The sequence below is a fragment of the Zalophus californianus genome, chromosome 11 (assembly GCF_009762305.2).
Source record: "Zalophus californianus isolate mZalCal1 chromosome 11, mZalCal1.pri.v2, whole genome shotgun sequence".
Taxonomy (NCBI): domain Eukaryota; kingdom Metazoa; phylum Chordata; class Mammalia; order Carnivora; family Otariidae; genus Zalophus; species Zalophus californianus.
Window position 1 is genome coordinate 38,541,115 of NC_045605.1, and position 13,736 is coordinate 38,554,850.

At 37.5% G+C, this 13,736-nt stretch overlaps 1 protein-coding gene across 1 annotated transcript in view; it reads right to left on the reverse strand.

The window, feature by feature from the left end:
- The window catches only part of HEPHL1 (hephaestin like 1), a 92,564-nt gene that overhangs the window by 25,054 nt on the left and 53,774 nt on the right, over positions 1 to 13,736 (reverse strand). The window contains exons 13-15 of the mRNA XM_027580503.2: positions 13,352 to 13,491; positions 11,009 to 11,149; positions 7,301 to 7,407 (exon numbers count right to left, since the gene is read on the reverse strand). Coding sequence (XP_027436304.1) covers positions 7,301 to 7,407; positions 11,009 to 11,149; positions 13,352 to 13,491 — 388 coding nt within the window. The remainder of the gene's footprint in view (positions 1 to 7,300; positions 7,408 to 11,008; positions 11,150 to 13,351; positions 13,492 to 13,736) is intronic.

Below are 13,736 nucleotides of genomic sequence, written 5' to 3' on the forward strand. Positions count from 1 at the left end.
GGCTTTCTTTAATGTTAACTTTGGATTCCTTTCTCTTCATTTTTTTGTGTGTTTACTATAGGTTTTTGATTTGTGGCTACCATTAGATTTATTTATGATATCTTATGTGCATAGCAGTTTATGTTGATGGTTGCTTTAATTCAAACATATCCTAAAAGCACTAAATTTCTACTTTCTTCCACATATTATGTATATGATCTCATATTTTGCATCTTTTAATTTTGTGTTTCCTTTGACTAAATTTGTAGATATAATCAATTTTACTACTTCTGTGTTTTAACCTTCACACTGGCTTTATGAATGATTAATCTACTACCTGTACTATATATTTGCTTTTACCTGTGAAATTCTTTCCCTTCATAATTTTCTTCTAGTTATGCCTTTTCTTTTCATTCAGAGAATTTCCTTCAACATTTCTTCTAAAGCTGGTTTAATGGTGATAAACGTCTTAACTTTTGTTTGTCTGGGAAACAATTCTCTCTCCTTCTACTGTGAATGATAACCTTGCTGGGTAGTGTATTCTTAGTTGCAAGTTTTTTCCTTTTAGCACTTTGAATATATCATTTCACTCCCTTCTGGCCTGGAAAATTTCTGCTGAAAAATCAGCTGATAGCCTTATGGAGTTTTCCCTGTATGTAACTCTTTTCTTTCCTCTTGATGCTTTTAAAATCCTCTCTTTATCATTACTTTTTGCCATTTTAGTTATTATGCATCTTGGTGTGGACTTCCTTGGGTTAATCTTATTAGAAGGCTTCTGTGCTTCCTGGTTCAGGTTGTCTGTTTTCTTCTCCAGATTTGGGAAGTTTTCAGGTATCATTTCTTCACTTAAGTTTTCTGCTCCCCTTTCTCTCTTTTCTCTGGGATCCTTATAATGTGAGTAGTATCATGCTTGATGTTGTTGTTGGGTTCCCTTAACATATCCTCATTTTTTATTATTCTTTTTAAAATTTTTCTGCTTTGTTGCTTTCCATTATCCTGTCTTCCAGATCACTGATCCATTCTTCTGCATCCTGTAATCTGCTGTTGATTCCCTGTAGTGTATTTTTTTTTTTTTAATTTTAGTTACTGAATTCTTCATTGCTGACTGGTTCCTTTTTGTATTTTCTATCTCTTTGTTGAAGTGTTCATTGAGTTCATCCGCTCTTAAGTCCAGTATCTTTATGACCATTAGTTTGAATTCTTTATTAGGCATATTGCTTATCTCCATTTCATTTAGCTCTTCTGCTGTGATTGTGTCTTATTCTTTCATTTGTCCCATATTCCTCTGTCTCTTCATTTTGTCTAACTCTGTGTTTGTTTCTATGTATTAGGGAGGTCAACCACATCTCCTACTCTTGAAAGTAGTGGCCTTTGTAGAAGAGGTCCTGTAGCACATTGCCCTCTGGTCACCAGAACCAGGTGATACAGGGATGTCTCCTCTGTGGGTTGTGTGCCCTGTACTGTCATGGCAGAAATGTGTTTGCCTTCAGAGCAGTGAGCTGCAAGGATCTGCTTTGCCTGCCATGGATGCACAGGGCAGGGTTTGGTGCCTGTGCTGTTGGGGGGCCTGCCTGAGGCTGCCAAGGGCTCATAAGTGGACAAGATCAGTATGTTACCCTGATACCAAAAACCAGACAAAGATGCTATGAAAACAAAACAAAGCAAAACCCAAAACTACATGCTAATATCTCTGATGAACATAGATACAAAAATCCTTAACAACATATTGGCAAACAGAATTCAACATTACAGTTAAAATTATTCCCCACAATCAAACGGGATTTATTCCAGGGATGCAAGGGTGTTTCAATATTTGTGAATCAATCAATGTGAATACATCATATTATAAGAGAAAGGATAAAAACCATACGATCATCTCAATAGATGCAGAAAAAGCATTTGATAAGATACAACATTCATTTATGATAAAAACTCTCAACAAAGTGAGTTTAGAGGGAACACATTTCAACATAATAAAGGCCATATATGAAAAACCCACAGATAACATCATCTTCAATGGTGAAAACCTGGAAGTATTTGACCTAACATCAGGAACGATACAAAAAAAAAAAAAAAAAAATCCACTCTTACCATTTCTATTCAGCATAGTAACAGAAGCCCTGGCCATAGCAATGAGATGAGAAAAAGAAATAAAAGACATTCAAATTGGTAAGGAGGAAGTAAAATTGTCACTATTTGCAGATGACATGATGCTACATATAGGAAACCCTGAAGATGCCACCAAAGAACTATTAGAACTGATAAATGAATTCAGCAAAGTTGCAGAGAACAAAATTAATATACAGAAAACTGTTGCATTTCTATACACTAATAATAGTAGTAGAAAGAGAACTTAAGGAAAATAAGGAAATAATTCCATTTATAATTGCACCAAAAAGAGCAAAATATTTAGGAATAAACTTAACCAAAGACATGTAAAACCTGTACTCTGAAAACTATAAAACACTGATGAAAGAAACCAAGGACAACACAAACAAGTGGAAAGATAGTCCATGCTCATGGATTAGAAGAACAAATATTGTTAAAATGTCTGTACTACCCAAAGCAACCTACAGATTCAATGCAATCTCTATCAAAATGCCAACAGCATTTTTTTACAGAACTAGTACAGATAACACTAAAATCTGTATGTAACCACAAAGGACTACAAATTATCAAAGCAATGTTGAGAAAGAACAAAACTGTAGATATCACAATCTGAGATATCATGATATACTACAAAGTTGTAGTAATCAAAATAGTATGATACTGGCACAGAAATAGACACATAGATCAATAGAACAGAATAGAGAGACTAGAAATAAACCTATGATTATATGGTCAATTAATCTATGACAAAGGAGGCAAGAATATACAATGGGGAAAAGATAGTCTCTTCAATAAATGGTGCTGGGGAAACTGAACAGCTACATGCAAAAGAATGAGACTGGGACACATTCTTACACCATACACAACAATTAACTGAAATGGATTAAAGATCTAAATGTGAGACCTGAACCGATAAAAATCCTCGAAGAGAGCATAGGCAGTAATATCTCTGACATCAACCACAGCAACATTTTTCTAGGTATATCTCCTCAGGCAAGGGGAACAAAAGCAAAAAATAAACAGTTGGAATTATACCAAAATAAAAAGCTTTTGCACAATGAATGAAACCAGTAACAAAATGAAAAGGCAACCTATTGAATGGGAGACTATATTTGCAAATGATTTTTTAATAAGGGGTTAATATTAAAACTATATGTGGAACTTATACAACTCAACACTGTAAAGCAAGTAATCAAATTTAAAAATGCACAGAAGATTTGAGTAGACATTTTTCCAAAGAAGATATACAGATGGACTACAGACACATGAAAAGATGCTCAAAATCACTAGTCATCAGGGAAAGGCAAATCAAAACCACAGTGAGATATCTCCTTACAACTGTCAGAAGGGCTGGAATCAAAAAGATAGGAAATAACAAATGTTGGTGAGGATGTGGAGAAAGAGGAACCCTCCTGCACTGTTGGTGGGAATGTAAATTGGTGCAGCCACTGTGGAAAACAGTAAGGAGGTTCCTCAAAATTAAAAATAGAAATGCCATATGATCCAGCAATTCCACTACTAGGTATCAAAAAGATATATACACCCCTGTGTTTATTGCATCATATTCATGATAGTCAAGATATGAAAGCAACCCAAATGTCCATTTATAGATGAATGGATAAAGAAGTGATAGCTATCTGTCTATCATCTATCTATCTATCTAAGCCTATAAAAAAATTTGTGAGACCTTGCCATTTGTGGCAATATGGATGGACCTAGAGGGTAGTATGCTAAGAGAAATATGTAAGACAGAGAAATTAAAATACCATATGATTTCACTTCTGAAAAGTAAAAAAAAAAAATCTAAAAAACAAATGAACAGAGAAAGAGAGACTAGAAATAAACTTATGATTATATGGATTATACAGAGAAAGAAACAAGGAATAAATAAACAAACAAACAAAACCAAGACCCTTAAATACAGAGAACAAACTGGTATTTGCCAGAGAGGCAGTGGGTGGGGGGATGGGTGCAAATTTCCAGTTATACAATAAATAAATCTAGGAGATGAAAAATACAGCATAGGAAATATTGTCAATAATATTATAATAATGTTGTAGGGTGACAGATAGTGACTAACACTTATTGTGGTGAGCATTGAGTGATATATAGAATTGTTGAGTCAATATGTTGTACCCCTATAACTAATAGTATGTTAATTATACTTTTTTAAAAAGTACACTGGTATGAAGTTAGAATTTGGTTTACTCTCTGTTAAAACGAAAAGTTTTCTTGGATTATTGGTTTGCTCTTGATAAAAGATAGTAACAGTTGTGTGTGTGTGTGTGTTTTACCTTTTAAGTAATCTGCCTAGAAAACAAAGAGTCTGTCTTACCAAAATAATTTTCTGTATTTCATGTTGTCTTTATCAAGTCTTTGATTACTTAAGAGAACTGAGTCTTCTCTACTAAAAGAGCTAAGATTTTTTTAGAACTATTTAGCATTCTGTATTTGCCTTGTGAAGTCTTGTCACTATGGTTAAATGGATAACTACTTATTATTTCACAGCGACCTATGATCCTATTTGGCCAAGTGTTTTTAAGCCTTTTGATATTTTTGAGAAAGTTCCCCAAAATCAATTTCTAAATGAAGTCTTTTTGGCCTTGAGCCAACTTTGGGATATTTTTAAGAGGGTCCCTGGAACATTTCAAAAGATTTGTTCTTGGGGCACCTGGGTGGCTCAGTCGGTTGAGCGTCCAACTCTTGGTTTCGGCTTGAGTTGTGATCTCCCTGCATCGGGCTCCACACTCAATGAGGAGTCTGCTTGGGATTCTCCCTCTGCCCCTCCCCCTGCACGCTCTCTCTCTCTCAAATAAATAAATAAATCTTTAAAAAATGAAAAAGATTTGTTCTCTCTCCTTATTAAAAGAGAGATGTTAAACTAAGTGTATTTGATATGTTAAATCACACGGGAAATGTTGTGAAATAAGAAGTAATATTAAGCCTTCCTTATATTATATTTGTATAGATACATATTATAAATGTTCTAGAAATTGTATAAAATTCCTAGAAATTTGATATATCCTAATATCACATTATCAGTCATAATTCGTTATTATTTTAAAATGTTGTATGTTACAGAAATAACCAAGTTTCCTTGTGAATTCCATAATGAACTCTCATTAGATCTTTAACCATGGGCAATGTTAAAGTTTTTTATTATTCACAGAGAGTTATTATTTTACTCTGATATTTTTATAAGAATGAGACTCATGGGAAGGGCCTTTTCAAGTGTTCTGACCACTGACACTTTTGTAAAACTAAATTTTGAGTACATCTCAGAGATGAAGAAGGCTCTACCTGTCATCTGGTTCTGTACAAACTTTGGAGATTTCCAAATCAAATTGACTAGGAAAAGAAATAGCCTACATTGAGCTAGACTGCTTCCACCTAAGATACCACATCAAAGCTTCATACTTTAACTAAACATCAAACTCTTCTTTCTTCTCTTTCTTTCCTTTACTCTGGCATTGGTCTGGAAAGATAACACCATCATCCATGTCTTCCAGGCCCTTGCTAAGGGGGGGTAAACTTTCAGACTGCTGGATTTGACATCAAAAACTCCTGTCCATGATGCTAAAGACCCTGTGGTCCTCCCTCTCACTAATTTTTCTTCTATCCTTAATTGATCCCCCACATCACAACTTAGGAGTCACTTACAAAGTCCAACTTTTTTTTTTATGTTATGTTAATCACCATACAATACATCATTAGTTTTTGATGTAGTGATCCACGATTCATTGTTTTTGTATAACACCCAGTGCTCCATGAAGTATGTGCCCTCCTTAATACCCATTACCAGTCTAACCCACCCCCCTGCCCCCTCCCCTCTAAAACCCTCAGATTGTTTCTCAGAGTCCATAGGCTCACAAAGTCCAACTTTTAACATCAGAATATCCATGTCTTATCTTTACCTTTCTCCAATTATAACCATACTTTTTTCAGTTAAACACAAATGCTTATGCAAATCATAGCATATGATTATCTGAATCAGATCTGCCCCAATCACAAGAAGATCTCACTAGCAGTACCCCCCATATTTGCAAGGCCAAAGTTGTTCTGGATCATAGGAGAACCTTTTATTATCTTTTAGCTGAACAAGGAGGTGTTGGTGCTGTGGCCAACACCACTTGCACCCCGATAACATTTCTGGGGAAGTTGAAACTCAGATACACAAAACCACTGAATAAGCCACTTGGCTTTAGAAAGTGACTCCTTCAACCTGGTCTTTCTTTGACTTATTTGATTTTGATTGTTTTGCCTTGGGGATCATGGCTCCAAAGTGCACAACAGAAAGTGGGGATTAGTCTGCTTATAATCATCACAGTAGTCTCCCTGGTTCGCTGTATTCCTTCAAAAGCCTGCAGTGCATGTTCATAGCTGCTAAATGAGCAAATGATCTTGCTAAGACTGGTACATTGGAAAAAGAATGAAGAGAATGACCAACTTAAGAAATGTGAACCTGAAGTTGTGACCTATGAATACCACAGAGATTCAATAATAAGCATCATGACCTATGAATGCCACACAGGGAATCAACAAAAGTTGTGAGAGCTTCAGAGCAGTAGCTGGGAGAGGTGTTAATGCCCGAAATTTTGATCACATCTCTCCGGCAAGATGAGAATTTGATCAAAAGTGGGGAATTGTTTAAAAAAAAAAAAAAAAAAAGACAACAGGTCCAAAATGGAGTTACTTGTGCTAAGCCCACCTCACCAAACCAAGAGTTACTTCCTAAGTTAATTACAGTTTCAATCTCTCCCAGGAACAGAATCTTAAGCTAGTCAATCACTAGTACTAGTGAGGTAATCTGCCTGACAGACCCCTGGCTGTCCCTTAAAGGAAGGTGACCTTGCCATACACAATCCACTCTTTGCTAGTAACTTCCTTGTTTTGCCCCCTTCTGCCTATACAAGTCTTTCATTTTGTATAGTTCTTAAGAGATCCTTTCTATCTGCTAGATGGGAAGCTGCCCAAGTCATGAATTGTTGAATAAAGCCAATGAGATCTTTAAAATTTACTCAGTTGAAGTTTGTTTTCTTAATACCACTCAACTCAACCAGAGACAATGTGAACAAATATGCACGGCCATAGTTTGAAATCCCTGCTCTCAACCATTCCACCCTTCACATATACTCACCAGAGTTGTGATAAATTGATTAATTGATTTAAAGCCATATTACATTAAGCATTTTGGTTGCTCTCTCAGTCTTACCTTCACAAAGTTTACTGTTGAATAGTAAACCCACGGAATACAATTGGGATCATTTGGTCCTGGACCAGACCTTTTAGGGACATTCCACCTGTAGGTGTTTATTTCTCCTGAAACAAATGAGAAGAAATAGAAAGAATTTACTAGTGTTACCTTTGGTTCAGATGTTTTACCTGAAGAAATAACAAACAGATCTTTATATATTTTGGTTAATGTTTATTGCTGGGGAGAATTACTCATCTATTAGAAATGTTCCAATTAAACTTATATCTTGATTTTCTGAATTTGCAAAATGGCAGATTTTTCATTCCAGACTACGGTTTTCTTTCTAATTTGACCTTTCTATTATCAACTGATGTTTACTCAAGACATGAAGACGTATTGTATTCCTCACTGTTTTTTCTCCTCAAATTTCATATCTCCCTCCCAAGAGTTAGGCTTGAGCACACTTGAGTTACTGTGGGACTCAGCCTTGATTTCTGATTGAATCGCCAAGGACCTTTGTAAACTCTTATTGCTGAGGTCTCATCTCAAACCAATGAAATTAAAGTATCTAGAGTCTAGGACTAGGGCATCAGTATTTTTTTTAAAGCTTCTCAGGTGATTCTAATGTGCAGACCAGTGACATCTAGTTAGAACCAGAGAAAATCAGAGGGACTGTTTCAAATCTCAACCCTATCATTTCCTATTTATCTAACTTTTTTTAAAAGTTTATTTATTTATTTATTTATTTTTTAAAGATTTTATTTATTTATTTGACAGAGAGAGACACAGCGAGAGAGGGAATACAAGCAGTGGGAGTGGGAGAGGGAGAAGCAGGCTTCCCGCCAAGCAGGGAGCCCGATGTGGGGCTCGATCCCAGGACCTGGAATCACGACCTGAGCCGAAGGTAGACGCTTAACGACTGAGCCACCCAGGCGCCCCTAACTTTTGACAAACTACTTAACTTCATTGACCTTTAGTCTCCTTACTTGTAAAGTGGGTTAGTCATCCCACTTTTCAGATTGCTGTGAAGATTAAATAAAATAAAATATCTAGGTTAGTGCCTCACATTGAAGGCAGTCAATAAATGTTCATCTGTATGTATACTAATAACAAATGAATGCCCGGCACCACATCTATGCATCCCCTCAGGCTGACCCAGAGCCTTGCGGAGGAGTCACAAATTCACATAAATTGGCAAGATAATCACATTGTAAAAGTCTCAAATAAAAGCCACATTTAAATTGCTCTCTCCTTTTGAACTGTCTAGGTCCCATCCCTACCTTATCAGGACATACAGCCTATAGCTGAATGCAAACCACAAGGCAAAATAAAAATAATGCTTGCATGTAACTGCTCCATATTTGCTCATACACCAGTAGGTTAGCAATATAACCTTAGATCTAGTTTCCATTACCTTTCATTATAGCCCCTCTGCCTTGTTAATTGCAAGATAAACTGCTGATATTTAGCTTCTTCAATGCAAGTGGCTAAGGGGTGGTATTATTAAAGTTGGAATGATCCATTATTCACCCCGGTGGGGAGCACAGCTCTAAATAAAAGAAGATGCTCAGTGCATGCATGTTGAGTTGGTGGCATGAAAAAGAAGAAGAAGGAAAAGGAGAAGAAGAAATTTGAGAGGGACTTCTTTACTTATCTCATGCATGTTTGAATTAACCATTCTTCTCCAACTTGTTTGGATTTTGTGTACAAAATTAGTTTCTTGCTCCTACCCCCACTCTCTGGGCTCTCCCAAGACTTTCAACCTTGTCAGACAGAGACCCTTGTGGGGATTCTCCCCCTCCAAGTTGCAGTGAGAAAAAGGCTCTTTGCCACATTCTAATCACTCTTCCCTCTACCCCCATAATCCCATCAAGGATCCTTAGAAGGTCAGTCAGCACAGAAGAGCTATGTCCCTTGCCAGTCCTCACCATCAGGGCACAGCAGCCTGTGAGGGCTCACCCCAGCTGATCCGTAGCCCTGTCAGAACCCTTCCCCATGCCTGATTGGCACCTTTCTTCCTCCCTCCTGAGTTACTTTTCATAACCAAAACTGAATAACTTTAATTGCTTTTTTGACCCAATTAAAACCATTTCCCTCTTCATAAAAGCGAGACATTCAAGACAGAAAATGTAGAAAATACAAACAATGTGAGGAAGTAGAAAGGAGCATCACCCTAACTATTACTTAAAATACTACCCCGAAGATACAACCATTTTTAACATTTTGGCTTATTTCCTTTTTAACCTTTGCTCCATACTTGTATTTTTCTTAACATGATACCACAAGTTTTTTCCAGGTCATTAAAATCTTCTTAAACATCATTTAATGGCTGTGTAATAGTTCATTGTAGGGATATTCCAAAATGTGTTTAAGTATCTCTCTATAGATAGATATTTAGAATGTTCATGAGAGATTTCTTGAAGCAGCAAAACACAGGTTTCTGAATTGGGGGTGGGGTGGGGTGTGAGGTGGCAAGAGAGGTTGGAATCGTGGTCAGTGACAATTTCTTTTTCTCAACCCCATCCTTGTAGGAATACCTTGCTAACTTTTTCTAGTGGTGCATTAGATTATTTTCTTTTCTTCCTTCTATGCATCTTTAAATTTTTAAAAGTTTATATGAACTTTATTGCAATTACTATAGTATTTAGTATTATACATATATATATACACATAAGAAGTAAAATGGAATATAATTCCCCTGTAATTATACCTATGATTGCTCTCAATTTAATAACTGAAGGTCACAGAGGATCTTGACATTTACTACAACCACATTTCAACTGTGTAAATGTTATAGGAAGCTCTTTAAATTATGAGATCTTCTCTCCCATCAATGCACATTTTAAAACCCAACTGGAGTACCACCTCTTTTGGAAAGCTTTCCCTAATTACGCCTTTCTTTCTTTGCTCTGAATCAATCAATCTTTACGGATTTTCCTTCTCTGAAACTTTTATAAACACTCCCAGATATATTCTTGAAACTCTTTGCCAGTTAGAATTCCATTATGATTAATCCACATTACTACTGAAATGATTCATCTTGTCTTTTTTTTTTCTTCCAAATTCACTTTAAGCGACTCGAGAGAAATGTATGGCTAAGAGCATACGTTCTAACTCCAGCAAACTGAGGTTCCACTGTTACTAATGTATGACCTGGTCAAGTTCTTTACCCCTCTGTTCTTTAGTCATCTATTAAATGGACATAACAATACCATATTTCCTCAATTATAGGGTGTGCATTTTTCATATTTTAACATAACTGAAATCAAGATGCATCTTTCAATCAGTGGCATGCTAAGGTTTAATTGGCCATGTGTTCTGTCCTTTTTCAGTAACAGATAAAAATAAAGATGGATATTCTAATCAATGGTATCAGAGTCAATGATATATGTTAGTGTCTACCTTGTTGGGCTATTGTAAGGAAAATGAATTTTTTGTTTGTTTTTTTTAAATATAAAGCATAGCACATGGCAAAAGATGAACATTCAATATGTATTAGCTATTATTATGTCTTACTACACTTTTAGGTCCCTAATGGAGCCCTAGAAACACCATAACCACTTGGTCATTGGATGAATGATGATCTCATATTAGGAGTGACTAGGTGATGGCTGCAACATATTGACATTAAGATGAACTTTCCAAGAGCCTTCAAAGATCAGAAAAGATAAGAGAGTTCAGTCTGGGGTCCTTATCAGCATGGAGCAGATCTCCTGTGTAACTTACCTGGCTTTGTGACAGACGCTTGGAGTTGCTTCCCACTCTCCATGTCTTCAATACCATGGGCTGAGATGGAGTAGGGCCGCTTGGCTTTGTTCTTAAATATGATCAGTATGGAGTCACCCACCTCAGCATGAACCATCGGGCCTAAAGGCAAAACACAAGTCTGTGTGCATTATCTTTGCTCTTTTCAACACTGATGTAATATATATGTAGGTAGTTTTTAGCAAAGTAAAACAAAGGTTAGTTTCCCCGTTAGCATACTTCCTTTAGAAGGCAATACATGTAATATTAAATACTCATGTAGTGTTTGGCAATTGGACCAACCTGGGTTCAAATCCTGCTTTCTTCACTTATTAGAGAGACTTTGGGCAAGTCAAGTAACCTGCCTGACTCAATTTCCTCCCCTATGAAATGGACTTAATACCACTTTTCTCATAGGGATATAGTAAGGATTAAATAAGATAATGTATGTAAAATGCTTATTGCAGTGCATTGAAACACAGTAAGTACTCAGTAAATGCTTAAATTTTTACTACTGCTGAGACATAGTCTCCAGGAAAAGCCATATCCACATGATATGGTAACTTTCAGTTCTGTATGTAACTTCTGTAAGTAACCTTTGACAAGTCTGAAATTGCTCATTATCTGGTAAATGGATATATCAATATAATAATAACCACAATGAGGATCCAATGAAATATTGTGTATAAAAGGGATTTGAAAGATAAGAACAAAATTAAAACATCTATGTACTAATTTATGATCAATACAGGGATTTCACTAATGCATGTCCACTGTCATTTCTCAGTACTTGGATACCTTGGGAGTTCACGGCATTCCACTACATTCATAGAGAGATACGCTCATGGTAGGGGCTCTGAAGGCACCCATCCACTCTTCACAGATTCAAACTATGGTTTTAGTTGCTTTTCTGAGAAGACCGCTAAAGTCCTAAATAAATCTGAAATTTGTTGGACTGTTTTTATCTTTGGAAGAAAATATTTAGTATGAATCAGGAAATGTCTGAGAAAAAATGTTATTTTGTTTTTAATGATAAAGCTAGAAAAGAATGCATGTTTTTTAAACAGCAAAGTTGGATATAGTTCCAGATATGTGCATGTGTATACATATATTAAAATGATTATTTGTCATTCATTACCACTTTAATTCCACATGGCTTGCTGTGCTGGTAGGAGTGAATGTCTTCTGATTTGGGGCCTGATAGGTCACCAGGAGCAGTAAAGAACAGAGGGTGGCCCATCCTGTGCCCTTTGGAACTTCAGGGGCACAGGCCTGTCTCTGAGCTGCAAAAAACGAGTGGATGGGCCTCATGGTCTCCTGGGAGAAGCACCACTGGGCTTGCCTCTGATGGAGTCACGGCTTTGTGTCATTTTACTGAGCAGATCCTCAGTTGCTTTCTGAGGGGCAACCCACTCTTGTTGGTAGGACCAGTGAGCTTTTTTCCTGGAGCTCATTTGACATACACAGCTCAAAAGAAGGAATGCTCCCACTGGGGCTGACTCTTAGTGTCACAAACCAAGCTTGGATGCCAGTGTTAATAGACAGTGAGGGTACGGGGAGGATGGATGGGGCATTTAATAATTTATCAAGCTGGCTGTCCTGGTGCCTTTTTTAACATTAAGAAACACTGTAAAGTCATACTATTTATATAAGTCATCTTGTGCATTTAAAAATGAGAACAGGAAAAAAAGGGGGGGAACAGATTTCAGAAATTCATCTAGATTAGCCCTCTGCCTAAAGATCTCATCTTCGTGATGGGGTCAAGTTTGGTGACTCCCAGGTGGAAGTGGGGAGGGAAAGCCAGAAGAGCTTTTCTGATCACCACATCAGGCAGCCCAGGGCATCAGCCTGGCCCAGCAGGTCCTGAGAAGGCCAAGTTCAAGGCCTCCTGAACTCAAACCAGCCCTTCCATCCTTAGCACTTCTCTCATGGAAGGGGTTTCTCTTTGGCTTGAATTACATTTTTGGTGTGTTCTTATGGCTCTGTGCATGAAGAATCCAGGACCTTGAAGGAGTTATGCAAATACTCTGCCTGCTCTTCTGAGGTATCAGATTATTCCAAGTTAAAATGTCCAGGCTCAGCAGAGGGATGGGAAAGGAACTTGAGGGCAACAGATGTTGGTTAGACAACCATGATGATATGGATTGCTGTTTGTGTGTTAGCTGGTTGTCTGGTTGACCATTCTTTGAAAGAGCATGCTCCCTGACAATGGGAGGACGGGAAGATGTCACACTTGGATGGATGCTGTCAGGCTACTCTGTCCCTGCTGTCCCTTCTCAGGCCACCCTTGGGGCCGGCAGTGCATGGCTATGATCTGTACCATACCCAGGAGTTCCAGATGCTTCTCTTGTGGAGGTCGGGCCTTGATCTCCACAAATTCACCATCGGTGTATTCTCTGTAAACCACCTTCCTGTACTGAGAGCCAATCCAGTTTTCAGTGTGGTTCATAAATATATCTCCGTGTCTGTAAAGCAGAAGCATCAGAAATTAAAGTTGTCAGGAGGTAGAAAACCCTTGAGTGCTTCTGAGTGATTCAGGGGTACTCCGGAGCAATGTTTCCCAAACTTGGCTGCCCTCAGGCTCTCCCTGTGGAGCTGGACTTTTGCACCAGGCTCTCTGGAAGTGGGGCCAGGAATCTGCACTTGAAAGCACCTCAGGGGATTCTGATGGGGGCAGGCAGTCTGGCCCAGGTCTTCCTTCTTGCGGACC